We start from the raw sequence: 21942 nt of genomic DNA, 5'->3' as shown, positions 1-21942 counted from the left end.
TCTCATTTCAAGTGGGGTAGGTATGTGGCAGTTGCACTAACCTTGTTAGAACAGCTAGGCTATTCGCAATGTTGGACTAGAAATTAGTCCTCAGACAATTATGAAAAGTTGGCAAAGTTATCATATTCAAATCTATAAATATTCATTGATAAGGTGAATAATAAATCATAATACTTCAATGTCTGAGAAAATCTGTTATAAAATATATCAATCTGGATAAAGTTTATTTTCATTTTCAGTATCTTTAGATTATCTAAATAAATTATCAATGACTTAAATCTCAAAACACAACTAAATTAATTATACTGAAATAAGTTAATCAAGGGACATAAATCAAGCAGTTCTGCCACACTCCTCCCCCATTAGATAAACGACGTATAAAAAAAACAATTAGCACCCGTAATATATATAATATCAACAATGAACACAAAGCAACAATTAACGCGCTTAAAAGTTTATCAAAATATGTAAATAAATTATCCAAATAACTTCCTGAAATTTAACAGTTCGTCGAAATGTCAATCCAAAAAACCACGTTCTTTTTCAATCATTAACTTCAGTCGCCTCTTTTCTTCTTGCGCCTTCTCCCTCGCTTCCTTCGTCATCCTCTCCCTTTCTTCAACCGACCCCTTCCTGTATGGTAGCGTACCATATGTATCACGGAAGCGGTAGTTGCGAACTTCCAATCTTTTAACATTTTCTGGACCCGTAAGCTTGTGAGCACGGAAAGCATGGCTCAAAGCACGATCTCTACGCTGAAATCTCATCGTACAACGTTTACATGAGTATACATTGGTTGTCTCTTTATGGACGTCACTCCAGTGTTTTATATAATGGTCAAATGTTTTCAACTTTGTATTGCAGTGCGGCACATTACACCACCTGTCTCCGTAAGGATTCCACACTGGCCTCAACATAGTATTATTGAATACCTCTATCTCCTGCATATCCCGCTCCTCATCAATCATAAATTCGTCAGCCATATTTGACTAAGTCGCTGACCTTCTCTACTTTTACCTGAGTCACAAGAATCATTACCATCACTTCTATTAGGTCTAGTATAGCCGGTGGCTCCCAATACTGACTCAAAAGATTGCCCCATTTCTTAAACTATTCCCCAATTTTTAAATCTAAACCAGCAGGAATTATGTATAACTTTTGATCCGCCTCGCGGGGCCAAAATGTAGCAGGTGCAATTACTGCTTAAGATTCGGCAGACTCAAATTACAATTCATACCAGCTGTAGATTGACTATAAGAGGGACGACGAATGCAAAGCTTTCTAGCGCAGTGTGGGTCGAATGTAAAGGAATAAATACAATTAGCAATACATTTTATTTCCCAAGTACAAAATACTTTATTGCATACAAAAGTCATTAAAATCGAGCAATCTCATTTCAAGTGGGGCAGGTATGTGGCAGTTGCACTAACCTTGTTAGAACAGCTAGGCTATTCGCAATGTTGGACTAGAAATTAGTCCTCAGACAATTATGAAAAGTTGGCAAAGTTATCATATTCAAATCTATAAATATTCATTGATAAGGTGAATAATAAATCATAATACTTCAATGTCTGAGAAAATCTGTTATAAAATATATCAATCTGGATAAAGTTTATTTTCATTTTCAGTATCTTTAGATTATCTAAATAAATTATCAATGACTTAAATCTCAAAACACAACTAAATTAATTATACTGAAATAAGTTAATCAAGGGACATAAATCAAGCAGTTCTGCCACATATATATGCGGGAAACTTATTATTAACCTTAACACAAAAGTGTTTGTTTGTTTGTTTGTTGGGGTTTAACGTCCGAGCAGCAATATTTCAGCTATATTCAGACGATGAACATGAAATTGATAAATGAACATGAAATGATGATGAAATGAAAGAGGGATGGGACACAAGGACAATGGGGTCGACAAATTTTGATTGCCACTGGAAATAGGGAGAGGTGGGTAGGGTCGGGCAATTTAGCCTCCTGTGGCGGAGCCCTATGGTTCCTACTCCGGGAGAATACCACAGTAGTGTTCTTTAACGTGCGAGGAACGTGGCATCTTTCCCAACACGGGGCACCGCTATGGTTTGCGGTCAGGTTTTCCGTATTATAGCCTGACAACCCCAGCATGTAACACGCCAGGGGTACCCCATTCCACCACCTGGGGCATACATCCCAGTTGCTCTGTGGGCAGAGCGCCCTAGCCCCCGGCTAGGGTTCTGAGCACTATTTAGTCGCCTTTTACGACAAGCTTAGCGCTGCTGCAGGCCTATTCTTTTAACACCCGGACCTGCACGGGGCAACACAAAAGTGAAATCACTGACAAGTTACGCCATATAAAGGTAATTGTCCAATATAGCCAATTCTAAAAGAGATATAATCCCGACATTCTATCGATCGGAGGAGTAAGTACATGTAACGGGTGTGTTCACGTTAAATATTAGACTAAAACGACATCAATTAAGGTTAGGGATTATGGGGTCCACAAAAGGGTTTGATAGTTTAAATTTACCTGTATTTTACCTTTTCCAATAAAAAATGTTGGGTGATATTTTTAGATGACTTCATTGACTAGAGACACAATAATATTATAATTCATCATAAATTTGTTTCTGTTTTCTTGCATATTAAGACATTTAAAAAATATATTTCTATCTTTTTTAAGGTAATTATTTGAATTCTTCTTGAAATTAAAATAATCTAAAATTTGTTTAGGTAATAAAATTTTATTAAAATTAATTACAATAGTCATCAAATATATAAATACCTGATTATCATTAATTACAAATTATTAGTCAACTTTCAAGAACTTTCAATTTTCAAACACTGTAGTCAAAGCATTGTTCATAGCTCACATGAAAGATTGAGCAGAACTCATTGATGCCTTGTAGTAAGACAATGCATCAGTTTAGGTCCATTAAAAAGTGACAGCGATGGCAAATGCAATGCTTGCAGCGAACTTTGTACCAAATAAGTTCGGCAGAGTCAGACTTTAGTTTAATGGCTATGGTTAATACAACTAGAGAGGACAGAAGATATTGACGACATGATGTACCCACTAGTATTCTTCCCTCTTCCTGGAAAGAGCAAACAAACATACGACCGGCTTTCCAACCTACTCAAGACCGCAGGCCAGCAACAAGGACTACAACTTCCTGCACCGACTTCGAGACTGCTACCCGCAACTCCGCACAGAGGGCTTTTCCCTCACTCAAGAACTGTTTCTTCCATTATACTCAATGTATTTGGCGGCGAACACAGACACTTTGACTCGCAACAGCCTACAAAGAAAACGACGATCTACGACTTCTGGTGCGACGAACAGCCGTACTTCCACTTATCCGGTTCAACGCAGAAGGCATAGACTACGACACAACAGCTTTCGCCGACTATCTAACCGAATACTGGATATAAGGACAAAATAGGAAGCAATAGAACCAATTCTTAACCGAAGGACCACGCACCAATAACCACTTAGAAGGATGGCACAGCAAGCTGAAGAAACTCATTAGACTCGTCCATCTGAACATTTACAAATTGATAGAATACCGAAACATCGACAACAGACTTGCCGTCCTTAAAGACGGATTCCTCAACCAACAGATGACAGCTCAGGATTATGCAGACCAGGCATCCTTTTGTATACGTATGGAACTTCGGTAGTGATTAATTATTTTAAATTGACTTTGTGCTATGCTTTCAATGTATCTCTGAATGTGCTTCGTGTTTTGTTAATCTTGCATTGTTTTTATCATAATTATGTTAAATGTGTATATGCAATAACTGCGATATATTTGTAATTTGTAATACAATAATTATAAAATATATTTGTCTTCTTTCAATATAAAAAAATAGAAAGTCAGAACAAAACAAAAAAAAAAATGAAAAAAATAACAACATTTACTGTGATCAAACAAGCAAAAAATCGAGAAAGTATTTTACTTAATTAAAAAAGTTGAAATACAGGTAAATTTAAACTATCAAACCCTTTTGTGGACCCCTTAATCCCTAACCTTAATTGATGTTGTTTTAGTCCAATAATTAAATGTTGGAGAAACGTGAATAAACCATGTAACGTCTTTAATATCCAACATTTGTGTACCTTAATTAAGTGTTTTGAGCATCTGTAAAACTGTTTGATTATGTACAGACGTCTTGACCATTTCAGTGATGGCCACGGATAAAGAACAGGCTTGTCAAATGAAACACTGACTTTAAAAGTTGTGATTGTTTAATGTTATTTACTGAACAAAATGGAAAAAATAGAGGTCGGAGAATGGCACGTCTTTTTTTTTAATTTGTGCCAATAAACGTCCGAGGAGGTGGTGCTTTGATAATGATTTGTTGCCCAGAGGATTTAATAAGCGAGTTAATGTTTACAGTATGATGATAAACACGGCGTTCAGCGGGTGATATTGTTCCTCCTCCTGTGTGGTCTGATTCGTCTTCTTCTGCGCATTCCTTGAAGCATTTATGAAAGTTAAGGGTACAAGTATTGTGACAGATATCATATTTTTCCAAATTGTCAATTATTTCACACACCTCTATTTTGCAATTGAAATATACGTCGCCACATTTTGTACGGCATTCTCCGATTCGTTGTTCCTTTTCGTAGTCTACGGGTTTGCCGAATGGATCATGCGGCTGAAATTGGCAACTGCTGAATGGTAACAGCGCAAAGAAAATACATAGACCGACTGGAATTGCAATCATAGTCTAAAACATACAAATTTGATATAAACATATGATACTGTTTGGTATTTTTATTTTGTTTTTGTTTTTTGTTTGTTTGTTTGTTTTTTATTTGTCGAATGAAATAAATTTGATTCTACAGTAAGTGTATTTTTACTCATGTACTAGTATTCGATATCCCCGCCCATCTATGACGGCATATTGTGAACCACCGCTCACGATAAAGCTGCAGTGTTTTGTTTGGACCAGACTAAGCTAATCAATCAAGAAACCACTGCCGAAGTAAAAAGCTTCATTACTCAGCTTGGAATTGAGACGGAGTGATATTAGTACGCCTTCGGAACTTCATGGCTTTCGTACCAACTGTTATAAGGTTCTCTATATGTAAAGATTGGAGCTACTGACCTTTATTCCGAATTATTGCAATGAAAGTGATTTGAATTACAGATCTTTGATTTCAAAAAAGTACACCCAAGTTTTTGTTCAAAATTTAGGAGAATACATACGTCAAATGCACAATTATCTCGTCTTGAATTAACATATATCAACGGTTTAGAATAAAATATTTCGAAATGCATTCTTGCAAACTCTTCTAGCTTCTCTTGTTTCTGAAATAGTTTCCTTTCTTGACATTAAAGCCCTTTGTTCCTTGACTTATGCATTTTTCTTACCGTCTAGACATAAGGTGCTCTCTATGCATACACTTAGCTTAGTTCATTTTCTCATATCTATATTTACATGTACATTCTCTGTGAATGTAAAGTAGGGCATTCTTATCTTGTACACTACAAAGTTGGTTCGCAGTCCAGTGTCGAATGTCACTTATCTCAAGTCTATCCATTTGAAATTTTACTCGATTAATTCAATCAATGAATAGACTAAAGAAATTGGTTGGGTCACTATGTAGCGTTTTTTGGTCCATCTTCAGAAACATGCATGTTGATATCCTCATATATAATGTTGCTATATTGCTATTTTTTTTTTTGCAAAAGTCTTCGTCGGAAGCAGAAACTAATTTGTAGCCATAAGAATAACACAGATAGACAAAACCCTGTTCAGTACATAATTTAACGAATGATTTCCAACCGACATTTTTCTAAAAGAATCAACCAGTAGTACATACAGTACATGTGCACCTTTTCCTCCCCAGACCGTACACTTTCACTTTCAAGTATTTTTTTGTGCCATTGAAAAAAGTCAATTAGACAAATTAGTTTTCATGAAAAGTCAAAGGGTTTTATATCTAAAGCAGCGTAGATCATAACCAGTTACAGCACATATATTACATCTCGTGTTGGTCCTGGTTGGGGTTGTAAATATGTACCCTTTCCTCTATCGACGGTATATTTTTACTTTTAAGTGTGTGTGTGTGTTTTTTTTTTTTTGTTGTTTTTTTTTTGGTGCCATTGAAAAAAAGACAAATCAATTTTCATGATGCGGTTGCTTACCAACAGTAGCGAAGACAAAGACAATAACCAGTCACAGCACATATTTTACTTGCACATTGTGTTGGTCATGGTGAGGTAATCAAATTAAGAAAAGAGCCTAGCTGTAACCAGTGAAATATGACAACAGGTGAAGTCCAGAACTTTATAAAACGGGAATTCAATCTATAACAATTATAAAAGGACTTTCATTTTCTCAATGAATTTCTTTCCATAACAAAATCTTCTAAAAAAAAGGGTCAAAGTCCAATCCCAAGAACTGCCACTGTGCAAAAGTTCGGGGTTGAGTCGAAACGATCGCAGACCTGCAAAAAAGGATGGATCTGGCTGACAATGTCTGTCGATCCATCAATAAACATTGGTACAAATAGCAATAGTAAGGTAAATTCTAGAAATACCATTTTACATTGCAAAACCGTTGTTCGATATGAAGAAAATCCTAGTGACCTAACACGAAAAAGAAGAAATACAAATATTATGTCTAAATTTAACTTTTAATAAGTTTCTTAATCATTTAACTGTTTTTATTTGAAAGGATTTGTCACTGAATGGTAGTTGACAACTTTGATTTAATCCTGTAACGAGTGATTTTATTCAATATTTTTGTGTATTATTAGTTTTCCATTAAAAATCATGTTAAAGAGAGTAATTGTCATAATACATAATAAAAATATGTCTTCGTCTGTTTTCATTTTGTAGAATACACATGTTTATAGTTGTAAGGAATACAAATAAGCCTACAAAACTGGAAAAAAATCATCAAAAGCTAGACTAAGGTACCAGTTTTTGGAACATGAAACCGATGTCGCATTTACATAATGTAAGTACGCTACCATATTAATGCAGAAAAAAACTTGTGCTTTATAGAAATTAACATGTACTAACTTCAACAAATAAATTATTTCTGAGGACAAAAATTGTCAAAGTTTTTCAGATAAAATAATAAAACCATTACCAGGCATCCATGTACGCCTATCGAGAGGAGAATACATGCAGTATACCTTTTGAACGATTTGTAGTGGTAGCTAAGAAAGAAAGTGTTTTCCGACCTTATTAAGTGACGAAGAAATCTGTGACTTTCATGTTGGAAAATTATTGACATCAAAGTGTCCGTCCGTCCTTCCACAAATTTTTTGTGACATTTTCTCTAAAAGTGCTTAATTCAATGTGGCACTCTGTGTACTCCCTCCCCTAAATTTGGGGGATTATTCATGTATAATTTATATGCCCCATCAAAAAAAAAGTCCAGCCTCACATCGCTTGGCCATTAATTCTAATTACGCCCTAACCTAAACTCCTAGTGCTCTCGGCTGTTTTCCATTCTTACTTTTCTGATGTTATGATACACAAAACACCAAAAAGGAAAGAAGTTCATAAAAAAATGATAAGACAAAAATTTTGAAACAACAGTTTGATATTGGTCTGCTTGCAATCTCTTATCCACCGCGGATTTTTTTAATGTCTAGAAATGTAAAACAAAAGTCATACAATTCCAATTATGCGCATCTATTTTAAAGAAAAAAAGTTTTTGAAACTAAGGAGATAGACCTAGGGTAAGGAAATAACTCTTGAAATCAGTGATATGTTTATATCATATTCCATTCCACCTAAGCCTTTCAAGCTTTCATTTGAAACAGAATGTAATCAATCCATGTTACTTTGATGCTTGTATGAGATTGATATAAAGAGCCTGAATACAAACGTTCTGGGCAGTGATTTTTAAGAGTTGTGTCCCTTACCTTAGGTCTACCTCCTTAAGTATAGTAGAATATTCTTCTTCGCTACTTAAATATAATAAATCAAGAAATTTGAAACTTGATCGTGCAGCATTGCAGAAATCGCTATGTGATTTTACAATTTTTATTTACTTTTAAATTTCAATTTTCAAAGCCGTTCTTCAACATTAATCCAACTCATATTTAAACACGTAATAATGATCGTAACTGTCATTCCGAGATATTTATTTTCTACTTTTACTCGTTATTTAAACACTTGTAAGAATGCATTTTTTCTTACACGATCTTATATTTTTGTATTTGATCGATTTTTAATTCTTTCAAGCCTTCAATGACACACTAAAGGTCAAAGTTGAAAATATAACAATAATGATATCGAGTATAGAACCGGGTTTTGTCATAATAAGGTGATAAAGGACGTAATGCTGATTGTCCTCCATTTCTTTGTCCTCAACATTTTCTCTTCCTAAATAGAAAGAATAAACAATGGAATCAAAGTTCTAACAGAAATGAAAACAAAATCCATTCCAGGGATAGGAGAGAAGTTTTCAAGTACGGTTTTGTAAAGGGGGTCTAGAAAAAACATCTAAGGTTCCATGCTATTAAAATTACATGTATTTACTCATTTTTCTCAACTTTTGCACGAAATTAAAACCAAATTTTCTAAAAAGAGGGTTTATATTATCCCCGGACCCCTCCCCTGTATCCGCCACTGGAGTTTATATGTAAATGTACTTATATCGTACATTTATACATGTATAAAGAGATTTATCAACAACACCTCAAGGTAATGACAGATAGGGTGCGATAATTTTGATAGACGATTTTATATGAACTATAGATCAAATGCTCTATAATCACAAAAAGGTATCTGACCATTCATATCTAATGTCAAATGACTTTTGTCGAAGTTCTAAAGATTGTGAATTCTCACCTGTTCAATATTTTCCACACCTGAGTTTCCCAGTTACGTAAGAATTACCGAAATTAATTTATTTGTCACATGTTGTCAAAGTTATAATTTGACAATTACTTTTTGAATTAAAACAAACTGAAAAAAAATTATAAAGACATCAATACTCAGTCTGTGTATCACACGTTTGTTTTCGTCGACAGCGATCTAGAAAAAAAACAAAACAAAACAAAACCTCAATTAACGTTTATACATACATATTCAATTATCCCCTCCTTGGTGACAATCTTCCAATATATAAATTTTCTATGTAAGGAGAGATAAAGTTATGATGTTTGTGCCGTGAAGAAGGTTTACAAAGTAATACACTGCCAAACATAACTTAAAATTTTGGAATTCATAATATTCATTCATGAAGGTAAGTGTATCTTTTTTATTACGACATATTCTGAATTACTTCCGAATGGCTGTAGTAACATATGTACATGTCCATTGGCGTGTTGAATTAGAAAGAAACTTTCAAAATCGGTACATTTTCTGATTTAATAAAACAGGCCTATTTTTGCTTTATTGACACGGAAGAGTGAACAGCATTTGGTTCAAGTACACGAAAATGGAGACTCAATAACACCCTTTTTATACTAATAAAAACATAAAAACTAATTTTCATCAAAATTCTCAATTCATATTCTTTTTTTTTTTTTTTTTTTTTTTTTTGTTTCTGCTAAATATAATATAACCTCGTTAACGTCGGTATCATTACTAATTAAATGGGTAGGAGAGAGATCACAGTATTACAAATTAATTATTATTAATGAGAAATTTGTTTTAATTGGGATGTATGTAGTAAAGTCGTCTATTGGGAGATTTCCAATATACAATATAATCATAGCGGTACGTACACGAGTACACGTCAATCACTCACAATGTTTTAAAAATAAAAGACACAGAAAAAACAAATGTTGCATAAGCAACAGACAGACCAAAAATGATGTACTATATCTGATCAAAGATATTTAAAATATACTTTAATACATATTTCAATTAAATCAGGACAGCGGTTCGAACTTGTCAAATGAATTAAGCTGGGGAACATTGTTTAAAGTTTAATTTCAATACGATATGGAGCAAAGAGGCCAATTTTTACGTTTCTAAAGAAGATTTGAATGGTTTATCCTTGAAAATACTATATTTGAGGGTTTTAAATTTAAAAGACAAGATTAAGACAATATAATCCCTCTTAATTCACTGTCTGATCTCGCACACACTTCAACACAATGGGAATCTTCCTCCCTGTGTTGCAAGTTGGTGTCACATTTATTTTCTTCTCCATATGATTTATCATTCTTTGTAAACATGCAAAGACAGAAGAGACATAGGCAATATGTACGGGTAAGACGTCAAATTTATTTTCTGATATTTTCGACTTTTTTCGACGGTATCTTGTCGCGAACGACCAAATGTAAGGAAAAAAAGGATGAAAACGTATTAAAGGATTAGAACAAATATTTGGTTAAAAATGGACGCATACTATACTTAACTTTCATAGACAGATTTTGTTTTATTGTTTTATTGTTTTATCGCTTATCATTAATTGTCTTTTGAAAAAAAAAGAAATGCAGAAAGTTTTTTCTTCAGCGCAGGTTGTTATATGTTTTCCTTCCTCTTTGTATGACATTTTAATTTCTTTGTCATTATTAATTCTTTTCCTACTTGTTAGTCGTTATTGCCTGCTATGACATACCAACATTACTTTCTCGGGTTTGATAGCCCCGCCCTTTTAATGGGATTTTCCTCTTTCTCAGTAATCAGTGCCTGCTCTGACATAAAACATGATTTTCTCGCATCTAACAAACCCCGTTTACAGATATTTGTTTCGTTCTAAGTCATCATTACCCGCTCTTGCATACCAACATGCCTTTCTCAGATTTAACAATCCCCCCCCCCCCACTTTCAACGGGATTTTTCTTCTTCTTGGTCATCATATCCTGCTCTGACATAATACAAAAGTCATGAATTTCCTTGAACAATCAAACCCTTTTATAGAATATCTTTTCAAGACTGACAATTATTGCCTACTCTAACATAAAAATATACTTTTCAGATATTAATTACAGAACCCCTTCTTAATGGATTTTTCTCCTTCTTGGTCACCACTGCTTGCCCAGACGTAAAACCTGACTTTCCCTCAACAGTCAAGCCACTTTTATAGAATTTTCACATTCTTGACCATAACTGCTTTCTCTGACATACAAACATGACATAGGTATGAGAAATTTACATCTGTGTAATTATTAAAAGAGTAAATAACATAATTTGAAAATATTGTATGTTTATGAAATTAATTTGTTTGTTTATAGAACTGAGAGCTTTGAAAACTTGTGTTTACCAAACAATACAACCATCAATTTTACCAACTTCACAACTCACTGTAGTATAATATTTTATTTTACTATTAAGGGTAAAGTATTGCCACTGAGATGCATTTCGAAGTCTTATGCACACATCGTGTGGTTAGACTATTCGTGTGTATACTATTTTGATTTCAATTCATGATGCTTCATATATGGCGGATCAACTAAATATAATTGTTAATGCAAAAACATTCATATTATATTTCTGAAAGTAAAATGTTACTATTTGGATGGAGTTTTTAAACATGTACATGTAATTTCATTTTTTAAGCTTGATTTAAGGGTTGATGCTGTACACTGCATAAATTCGTTTTATATCTTAGGATATGTCGTGGGTTACCTTTGGGAGTCCTCTTTGGCACAAAGACTCGGTGCAAACAACGATCAAGTCATTGCCCTCTATAGATGAGATGAAGAAGATGGAGAAAGGATTTGTGAATGACGCTGTCAAAACACAGAAATTCCATTCTTCAAGACGAAGTAATATCATACCTCATTACGATGCTCTGCACGACAGATTTGCAATGTCATACTTCAAGTCACCACTTACACAAGCAGTCATAGACAGAACTTTAGCAATGAAGGTATGAACAGCCTAACACATTGTTTTTGTTCTTCTTTGATGCGTCCGTCTGTAGATCAATCAGGCTTAGTAACAGGTTTGTCAGGAACTGTTTACTTGCTATTTTGCAAAGATTAATTGGGATGTACATGTAATAACATACATTGACCGTGTTACATGTACTTGTCCAATTACTTGCTGCCACAATGAGTGAACTTTTAAAAAGATATACATGTACATGCATGTTATTACATGACCTCGATCTGAAAAATTTCGTGGTCAGAGGTTTCTGGTTCTTCGGAGCCTTAAACATCTTTCCGTTATATATGTTTGTTCCTGTTTCTGTCAAATTGTACCAGTATGGTAATTGCCACATTTCCTAGGTGTGGTAAGTTTCATTAAGATAAATACATGTAATGTATCAAAGCGAAACCCACGTGACATGTGTACTTTTTCCGGAAACAAGACTGCCCGATAGATTTTTGATATAATTACTTAACTCACAACATCACTTGGCCTTTCACCCGGCCTGGCCCAATTAAGCCGGTTGATCCGATCAACTTTGTTCACATTTCATGTAACATTCTTAATGCCATCTTGCGTTTCACGCCATAAATTTGTAATTTTTCAGTACTTTGGTATGCTGTTAACATCCTGACTCTGGCATGAAATTCGTGTCATAAATTTGATTAATAATTTGTTCGAATATAAATTTCATTTTTCATAACTCAGTGAGGAAATTATTTCTAAATTGGACGGATGACCAGGCGTCAGAAATTTACTTCTGTGCGTGATCTCCTGGTGATAATCAAGGGGGATAATCGAGGATTACTGATAGGGGGTCTTGGTGTATTGACACCAAATTTGTGGTCAAATAGTGATAAAATTTAGCTTATATCATGTCAAAATAAACATTTGGCTTTAGGAAAAGCTAGCAAGTATATAAATGTGTAAATAAATCAATTGAGAAGTTTATGTATATTTGATTAAGCAACTAAATTCATCAACAATAGATCATTCCGGATTAAGTTAAATGCCTACTGAGCAAACATATGGTTTGCATAACGGTAGTTAGTAAAAATATGGTAATAGTTCGCAATTCTCTTAAGTAAATATATATTTCTCGTGAGCCCCTATTCGTAGAAAAAAATATTCGTTTAATCTGGCATATTTCATGCAGGGTACAACTATGTAGGTGTTTCAATAAACTTCACTATAAAGACTGAATGTAAATCCTGCAAAGTGTTATATAAAAATTGAAATTCAAATGTTCAAATTTTTATATAGTAACTTAAAGTAACGTTGTATATTTTGCGTGTGTCCTTCTTTTTACATTTTCTTTGTAATTAATGACGCTTCCTTCATTGCCAACTGTCAGTATAGTTTCAACGACCCCCCTCTCTTGGAAACAATTTAAACACGTTAAAACCTGTTAAAAAATTCATGTTTGTTTGTTTGTTTTTATTGTTGTTGTTGTTTTTTTTTTTTTTTTTTTTTTGCTTTTTGCTTTTGTTGTTTTTGTTTTCTACTATTTTACTACGAGGTGTACGTAATGACCACTATTCAAACGTTGGACTTTCTTTGACAAATGGCAATATTGTGACCAAAATTAACATTTTACGGTATGAATAATGAATACAACGCTTCTTACTTATACAAATATGGACAAATAGGCATTGAGTTCAAAGCACATACCTCTTCATTTTAACAACCCTTAAACGAAATATTATAACTTGTACATTCTAGGATTGAATAGCTCGTTATTAGAACTGAGGAGACAACCGCAGTTCAGTGCAGACATCGACAGTCGCTCTTTTGAACTGCGTAGGAATTCTCAATCAGGCAAAATAATTGATAAATATCGAAAATATCAAAAACATTGTTTGTAACACTCAATGAGTTTGTCAAAACAGATTCGAGGGCTCTTGAAAGCGAGGAGTTTATGTTAGTGTCAAAATTCACTAACACGAATCAAGGTGTTGAATACCAATTTCTAAATGTTCTTTTATCGAAGAACTGCCATGTCAGAAAAGGTGAAAGCTGTAAGAGCAATCACTTTTAATTTATCATTTCTTTTACAAATCTTGAAAACTCTCAAAACCGACTTGAGAATTTTGTCCATTAGCGAGATTAAATAAGATTGACATCTATAACTTTACTAGAAATCAAAACGACAAAATATGTGTCAGTTGCACTCAAGTGTGTTTGTTAGCTTCGTTTTTAAAAGGCTATTGACTACAAAATATAATATATAAGCTCATGGTAGGGATCTGTGCAGGTTCTGTAGATAATTTTCTTAGAGCTCCATAATCCTAGTTATGGTCTTAAACGGCAAAACGCGTTATTTCCGATGCGGAGAGATTATGCGAAAGCCGGGGGATTTGCATGTGTTATTACCGTGCAAACAACGATTACCCGGGCGCGAATCTAACAGTTTGAATAGATAGAACCTAGGTATAAATGCTATTTTCTTTTAATTTTCTGAAAAATTTCACCGAAAGATCGTGCATTATTTTAGGGTAAATTGTACAAGGACACACTCTAAGTCTTTCTGGGATTTATAACTTGCAGAAAATGCATTTTGCAATTATATACTAGTCCCAAGTCCCATATGCATTTACTTTAAAGCCCTGATAAATGAAGAACTTGGTCAAAATTACTTAAAGCAGTAAAGTATACAAGTCATCCAGTACACATTGGATTGGTACTCTTTGGCGCCCTTTTTCTGAACATGGAATTCCGTTTTATATTAGTTTAACATTCTTATTCCTTATCTTTAGTGAAGTAACTACATTATAAATGCAAAATTCCTTTCGGAAAGAAAACCTATTGAGATAATGTTTTGTTAAACTCAAAGGGTGGACCTATCGATTAGATTTGTGTTCAGCAAGAGCTTTTAAGAAAAAAACTTAATCTATGTCAAAACTGATAGTAGTTGGGACATATATTGACGATGTGACAGACTAAGTATGCTCTTTCTTGAATTCCTTCAAGTCTCTTGAGCAGACAAAAACTATCTATTTACGAGACAGACAAGCAAAATATACTTAAACTATGAAAGGATCGTACATGCATGAAACTAAACATAAACCTTTAGAATGGATAATATCTTGTTGAATACGGCTAATGCCATCCTCCATTACTTGGTCAGGGCAGGAATAACTTTAATTAAAAATAAAACAATTTTATTTATTCCAATATGTCACTTAGGTAGATTTTATTGTTTCCTATGTGAAAATACTTGAATTTTCTTCATTTCTAGATAGGTATTTATTTATCAATAAGTTGCGAGGCAATTGGAGCCAGCAAGTTTAATAAATATCTGGTAAAGATTTTCGATTGATTCGTGATACCAAATTTGTGTTTAAATGTCGACCGGTTCCCGACACACTTGCATATTACTAATAAGTTCTGAGCGTTTAAATGGGAACAGTAGAAGTGATACATATACTGCTGAATATATATATAGTTTCCCCGAATTCTAAATTTCGATAAACGAGCAAAGTATAGCAAACATGACTAAGAATATTTGGAAAGCTCCCGATGATAAAAAATGTCTTCAGGAAAGTAATATTGAGCAATGGACAGAAATTTATGGCAAAAGCCTAACCGGACAGGTGCGCGAGGCTATGGAATCTTACAAGGTACAGTTTAGCTTATAAAAAAAAAACTTGATATCTTTGCGATATAATACTAATGTCTTTGTTTTTATTTATTTATTTATTGATTTTTTAAAAGTGTTATTTATTGTACTGCTGTAGGCCACTGTTTGGAATTTTGTCATATTTTTTTCTTCTCCTTTTTCGTTGTTTGTGTATTTAGTTGTTTATTCTCTTCTGATTTTGTTTGAAAGTTTATATGTATTTTTTGTACAAATTATGATTACTTTTGTAGTACGGCTAAGTTTAGTTGTAAGTCCTACTTGTGCACTGTAGGCCATAATGCTACTCGCTTGTTACAATACTGATCAAGAGCATTTTCTTTACATCTCTATATTGCGGATTGTTGTTTTCGTTCCTTTTTTTTCATTATATGATTATTTGTTTAGTTCAGTTAGTTTGTTCTTACATTGCACTCTATTTGTAAAATGAATTTTTTTTTAAAAATGTTCATATGTATATAGCATTTTGTCATCAAAATATTGACCTAATCAATTAAATCGTAATTAAAGATCCGACCCGGCGGGGTTGTACAAAGGTTAATCTCGAGATTTACAACTTATATAATCCTATATTTTCCTTTGGCCTAATTTTGAGATTTTAAGCCATGATACAAGTTCATGGAGGGCTCGCTTCCTAATATGATTTATATGAGTCTCCACAATATGCTATACACGTAATTAACTTAATTAACTTTGCCTACATAAATTTTTAGAAGCCAGACAGGTTTTTAACTACATTGATTAAGTGGAAAAAATTTCCTATTTTTATGTTTCTAATTCCTCTTTTTTTCTTTTTTTTGGTTCTGTAAAAATATGAATTCAGTTTTTTATGTGTATACAATATAAATAACCCGTAAAAGCGACGAAAGAATGTTGCCCATGTTGTGATAGGTGTTGCAGATGTATGCCCACATACAGCTCTCCTCATCATTTACCACCCTCCCTATTAGACAGCACTTCAAGCTCCCTTACCGCAATCTCGAGTATTTTAACACTACGAAAAACATAACAGCCAGTATAGGACCACTGTACAATGGTCGGAAACGGAAACGCAGGAACGTAGGAACGGGAAAAGTTATGGATAAAAGAGTTAAAAGTTTACGACCCAGATGGAGTCAACAACACATTATAATTAAATCCTTGTTAATTTTTATTTTTATTTTGAAGATCATCTAAGTTTCTCAAATTTCGGCAAAGTTGAAGATCATTAGCTTTGTACATTTTCAAATCAATATTATAACGCGTCATCAAATTTAACGATGTATGCGATCATAGTAAATGTGTAGTGAGTAGTTTTCAGGATCACGCACTCACTTGTTTTTTTTTTAACACTGAAGAAGGCCATGTCTTAGGATCATATTTCTTAGCTATTTTCTACCTCAAATCACGTCACCTGGTTCTTAAAATATCAATACTGAAACAAATCAAGTTTGTAGATCTTTTTTGTTTTAACTATTTAACACAAGGAGAATCATTATCCATGTAAGAATTAGTTAGGTCTTATAGTGACAATGATACATGGACATGTACAGTATCTTAATTGCTTACGCAAGTTTAAAACAACAGAAAAAACGCCCATCTTTGTTTAAGAATGTTTTTTCCTGTATTATTGTTGGCGAAAAATACTCCTTTCTTATTCTCTTTATGACTATAACCAAAAAATCACCTCTCTTCGCCAATAGTATTTCAAACCGATGTATTTGAGCTGATTTGTATTACAGTAATATTATCTGTGGCCGATCCAGTACTAGAGGGGTCAGGGGTATTATCCCCTTTTTTACTTGACTTGGTCAAAGGGGAAATGTTAGCCTGGATCACCCCCTCCCCCAGTTTTTATAATCGAAATTTTAGGATCCGCCCTAGTGATAATATTTAGGCGTTTCGCCACAAATGCCTATTTTTTAATTGATGTGTTGTTGAACGTGATCCCCTGGTGTTCCTTGTAGTTTAAAACTGTCTACTGAACTTTATGTCAAATATATTTAATGAAACAATTGACCGTCATTAAAACAAAACATGACTGATCTATTTAAATCCGCAAAAATACTCTGTATTGTGCACTGTGCTTCATAATCAAAACTGTCATTGTAAAACATAAATTTTCTTTACCAGTCGATTATATCGTAGTGAGATTCGTTCGGTTTGCATGGTACATAAAGAGTGGGGAACCCATACAGGGGAAAAAGAAGTATTGGAGTTCCGGTAATTTTTAGTCATTTTAATCCACCAAAAAAGCACGAAATAAGATATTTTTCTAACAAAGGGGTGTGGGTTCCAACCCTAGAACACTTGGTTTTGTAATTGCTACTAGTTACTTCAGACTGACACCCTTTAAAAGTATAAAATGTAAATATAATATTAATACTTTAACTTTACCTCCTGGGAAATAAAAATGGTATTCTGTTCGACCCTGATAAAGAGCTATTGCCTTATATGGGTACGTTTTAAAACAATCATTAAAACTCGGGGGGGGGGGAGGGGGGATAGGTTCACGTTGACCAATGCTCATACATCTACGTTAGTATGTTTCCGACGCGGTGACACCCATGATGTTATACTAGGCAACATAATCATTTCAACCTGAATTTTTCAATTACTTCCATATATAATGATTTACTGGTTGAACCAATTCAAGCATTTAAAGGAATACAAAACATATATTGCACACAACTCACCAAATTAAAACTGAATCGGATTTGATATTATAACCATTGTCATTACAAAGTGAGGAAATGTGCTTGCGATCTCTTGTTAAAAATAGACTATGTACACGTTTTTTTTCATAATTGAAACGGTAATCAAAGGAACCAAGTTTTTAGCGGATGTCAAAATAATGTAAACCAGGGACAAAGGCCAGACATGTAAAACAGACATACGCATTCAAGAACATAAAAAAAATAAAATAGCACATACAAAGTAAATGAGCAACTCGGACTCCACTAAAAACTGGGAGCAAGGACCAGGTGCACCGGTAGGGTAAGCGTACTCTGCTTTCTAGAAACATCCGCCGAGTTTTTCATAAAAATCAAGTCCAGGGTACACGAAAGAGGAAAGAAAAACTATGACACGTTGAACAAATCAGTTTTTCAGTTTTTATAATGCAGATGGATACACCGTAACGATGCACAAGTTCATGGTGACGACAATAAAATTCTGTAGTGATGACTTCGATCTTGTAGCAACATAATCCAGAAGTCTAGCCCGATAAAAAGTCTGCGTAGTTACGACAAGCTCTGTCATAACATAAGAGTTGTGGTGTAAAAACTCAATGGCGCTGAAGGGATGTTCCCACAGAAGAAAGGAAAGTGGACAATACGGAATGAAAAGTCATCGTGTTTGTCGTATAGTTAGGTCAACAGTTTTTTCTTTACCATCTATCTCTAAAATTAGGTCAAGATATGAGGCTGACTTCACATGTCTGTAGTATCCTTTATCTCAAGTTCTTTGGGGTAGATGCGATGTATCAAATTCTCGGAACTAGGATTGTTTAACGATTATATGTCATTTACATAGCGGAAACTGAGATAAAAGGGATCTAGTCAAACGATGTTTCTTCTTTTGGATCAGATCAGCTATAAAGTCAGTCTCATAAGAGTGAAAGGAACAGGTCAGCAAGAAGAGGAGCACAATTTGTTCCCATTGGAAGACCGACCGTTTTTTTAAGAATGCATTCACCACACTGGACACATATGTTGTCGATTAAAACTTTGAGCATTTTGAAAACATCTCCTCGGTATATTTGGAAGATGGTTTGAAGTTATTTTTTTTTACGAAGTATGAGGAATCCCTACCAAGAATTACATATTTGTATCAAATGTACCGTCTTTTTTTTTTTTTTTAGTAACAACGATGTTTTTGAGTCGGGATTTTAACTAAGTATGGTGAATAGAAGTATAAAGAGTAGACAAATAATAGGTTTTAATTCTATTGTATTCTGATAATACTTTTGAATTGAGGGTTTCCAGAAGATCTGTCGAATTTTTCAGGATCCACATTGAATTAATACCACTACGGGAGTAACAAAGGAGATAAAGGAGATTATAAGTGAAAATAAAACATAATTTCATTGCGACTGCTATCATTTGTGAAGATAGTACTTGTTTTTGTTGTTTTGTTGTTTTGTTTTGTTTTAATATGTTTTTATACGAGTGAGCACATTGAATTATATTCATGTTTTTTATCTGGTAAGTCTTATTTTTCTTAATGTATCAAATAGAGTTACCTCGCTTTGACCCTCACAATTGAATATAATTACATGTTTTTACGAGGAGTACAATATTATTAGGGCAAATGTGTATTACCGTTCGAATCCTAGTTCATTTGCTTTCCCTTCCTTACACAATTGCAGACACTGCGGCAAGAAAAATACCCAAGAAGCATATTTCTTTTATTTTAAAACTGATGACAATTTTATCAACTTTTAAATGTTCTTTTGACAGGAAGTGAAAAACAAAAATGATATGGAAATGAGGAAAAGCATCAATAAGCTAAGTGTCCGACAAAGATGTAAAGCGACACCTACAGTAGACGAAATTCGACGACGAGAGCAAAAATATGTGAATGACGCTATAATTACAGAAAAGAAACGTACAAAATATAAGGATATTATACCTGTTTATGACGCTTCAAAGGACGACCACTGCAAAGCTTACTTCAACCGCCCGGATGTGAAACGTTTAGTCAATGTCACTTGCTCTCCACGTAAATCAAACTAAATCAACTGACCTCATTTCTTTGTTTTTGTTATGTTAAATACGTGTACTGTGACTGTATCTCATCATACCCGTTGCCATTCATTTTTGCAAATGGACGAAAACTTCTTTGTCACATTTTTATGTCAAATGGTTCTTGTAGGTATACAAACTGCTTTCTTAAACAATTTTGTTCTACTTTTACTACAAATAGGTGCACTAATTGTTTAGTCATTGTATGTAGAATCTCACATTTCTATTCTACTTTCTAATCAGTTGACCTTTTGAGAATCATCGGGTTTTCACTTTGAATAATACTTTCACAATTATGATAGCTGAAATCTGATTTGCTGATGAGCAGAAAGTAGAATAGACCCTGCGTGCATTGACTGATTGGAGCAATTTAGAGGTCTGGTTTTAATTAGATTGATTCCATTCATAATAGTAAAACAATGGATGTTTTTATCAAACTAAGTCAAGTTTAAAATTATGTATTATTTTGTACACATTTTGTGCTAATCTACGAAACGGTGGCGACAGTACAAAGTAAATTAAATGCCGATAAGTACTGAAGACGTCACCACAGTTTCGGACACAGGCGATGCAGTGGTTTGGAAAGGTTTAGGCCCATTAAGAATGAAAATGGCCCATAAAAGTTACAGGATTTTATTCAGAAAGTTAAAAACTAGCCCTTTTAAATCTGAAATATTTGTGAAAAAAAAATACTGGAAATTAACCATTAGAAGAAATTTTCCCAATCACTAGCGGTAACTTTAAAAGAAAAGTTATCATAAATAATTGTTTCCTTTTTTTTTCAATGAAGGGAATAGTATTATATTGACTATATTTGTTTTAGACAAACGCATGCTGTTTCTGAGTTTGACCGATAACAGCGATTGATTAGTATTAAGAGTTTATTGTCACTTTTTTTGTAGTTGCTTTGAATGCATTCTTTTTGGAATTTATGGGCAAAAAATTAGTTTCATTATTGACCTCCACAAGTTATTATATTTTTATTAGTGTGTGTAGTGTACAATGAACGAGACGGTTCACATCATTTGTCCTTAGTGAAATCGTCCCATCTAAAATCAAAGTGCTTTTGAACTGTTTGTGTATATATTAAATTTATGTATAAATTAAAAAATCTACGCCACACAAATAGTCTCACCGGAAGTACACGTACTGATAACAGAGAAAATATGCTAGTAACTGCAATACCATACGGGTGTACGATTTGGAAATGTGTCAAGCCCCCGCTGTAGTTCTGTGAATGCAACGAATAATTTCAATGGAACTCAACGTCGCCAGCGTAGTCATGAACACAGGCGTATACATGGTCTTCTATGGCCAATGAATCTACGTGTATCACAGTGACTGGGCATTCATCACACTCCAACGAATCGAACGCATAACCTCTTTCAAAGTTATCATTCTTTATTATTATACAATTACCAAAGTTATTACATCAAACCATCTGGTTATATCTATTACCGCTGGACATGTTTTACAAATAAATCACTGCCGGGTAGCGCTATTGTTGATAATTTGCTCCATTGGATGTTCTTGCAAAAGGTCCAAAATAAGTATATCGTAAGCAGCTTATCAGTTGGAAACAAAACGTTTGGACTTTGATAGATCCAGTTGAGAAATCAGCCAGAAAAATTTTCAGACATGACACTTTCTAATCTCGATAACGTCAAAAAAGTTTGTGTTCTCTTGAATTCGACAGATGAGTTTTGACGATCTCCAAATTAAGACGGCAACATATGTGTCCAATTGGCAAGTGGAGGCGTTTTCCACCATACGAGCGGCTTTCCAAAAGGAACAAAT

General features: G+C 33.9%; 2 protein-coding genes and 1 long non-coding RNA gene across 6 annotated transcripts; 1 reads left to right on the top strand and 2 right to left on the bottom strand.

The window, feature by feature from the left end:
* LOC148612328 (uncharacterized) lies at window positions 1-2308 on the bottom strand. The gene has a single exon (XM_088593657.1). It carries the CDS (start codon window positions 981-983, stop codon window positions 519-521), a length of 465 nt encoding a protein of 154 aa, XP_088449783.1. The 5' UTR covers window positions 984-2308; the 3' UTR covers window positions 1-518.
* A 1903-nt stretch (window positions 2309-4211) lies between these two features.
* Window positions 4212-6624, bottom strand: LOC148612327 (uncharacterized). Its single transcript, XR_015924361.1, has 2 exons — window positions 5362-6624; window positions 4212-4714 (listed from the first exon to the last, which is right to left on the bottom strand). It is a non-coding gene; the product is annotated as an uncharacterized LOC148612327 (long non-coding RNA).
* A 188-nt stretch (window positions 6625-6812) lies between these two features.
* On the top strand, window positions 6813-21634 carry LOC148612326 (uncharacterized). Of its 4 annotated transcripts, XM_088593656.1 has the most exons (4): window positions 9096-9202; window positions 10889-11050; window positions 11522-11782; window positions 19861-21634. In XM_088593656.1, the coding sequence occupies exons 3-4, from the start codon at window positions 11525-11527 to the stop codon at window positions 20134-20136; spliced, it is 534 nt and encodes a 177-aa protein (XP_088449782.1). In that variant the 5' UTR covers window positions 9096-9202; window positions 10889-11050; window positions 11522-11524; the 3' UTR covers window positions 20137-21634. The 4 variants fall into 4 exon arrangements, with proteins under 4 accessions (XP_088449780.1, XP_088449781.1, XP_088449782.1 ...); XM_088593654.1 differs by lacking the exons at window positions 9096-9202; window positions 10889-11050 and adding an exon at window positions 6813-6955; XM_088593655.1 differs by lacking the exon at window positions 10889-11050 and having other exon boundaries at window positions 9046-9202; window positions 19861-21633.
* The last annotated feature ends 308 nt before the right edge of the window (window positions 21635-21942 follow it).

The sequence above is a fragment of the Perna viridis genome, chromosome 7 (assembly GCF_037379345.1).
Source record: "Perna viridis isolate PV_CMFRI_1.1 ecotype Kerala chromosome 7, ASM3737934v1, whole genome shotgun sequence".
In the NCBI taxonomy this organism is placed as follows: domain Eukaryota; kingdom Metazoa; phylum Mollusca; class Bivalvia; order Mytilida; family Mytilidae; genus Perna; species Perna viridis.
The sequence above is the reverse complement of the archived record's forward strand: the minus strand, read 5'-3'. Positions and strand labels throughout refer to the sequence as shown.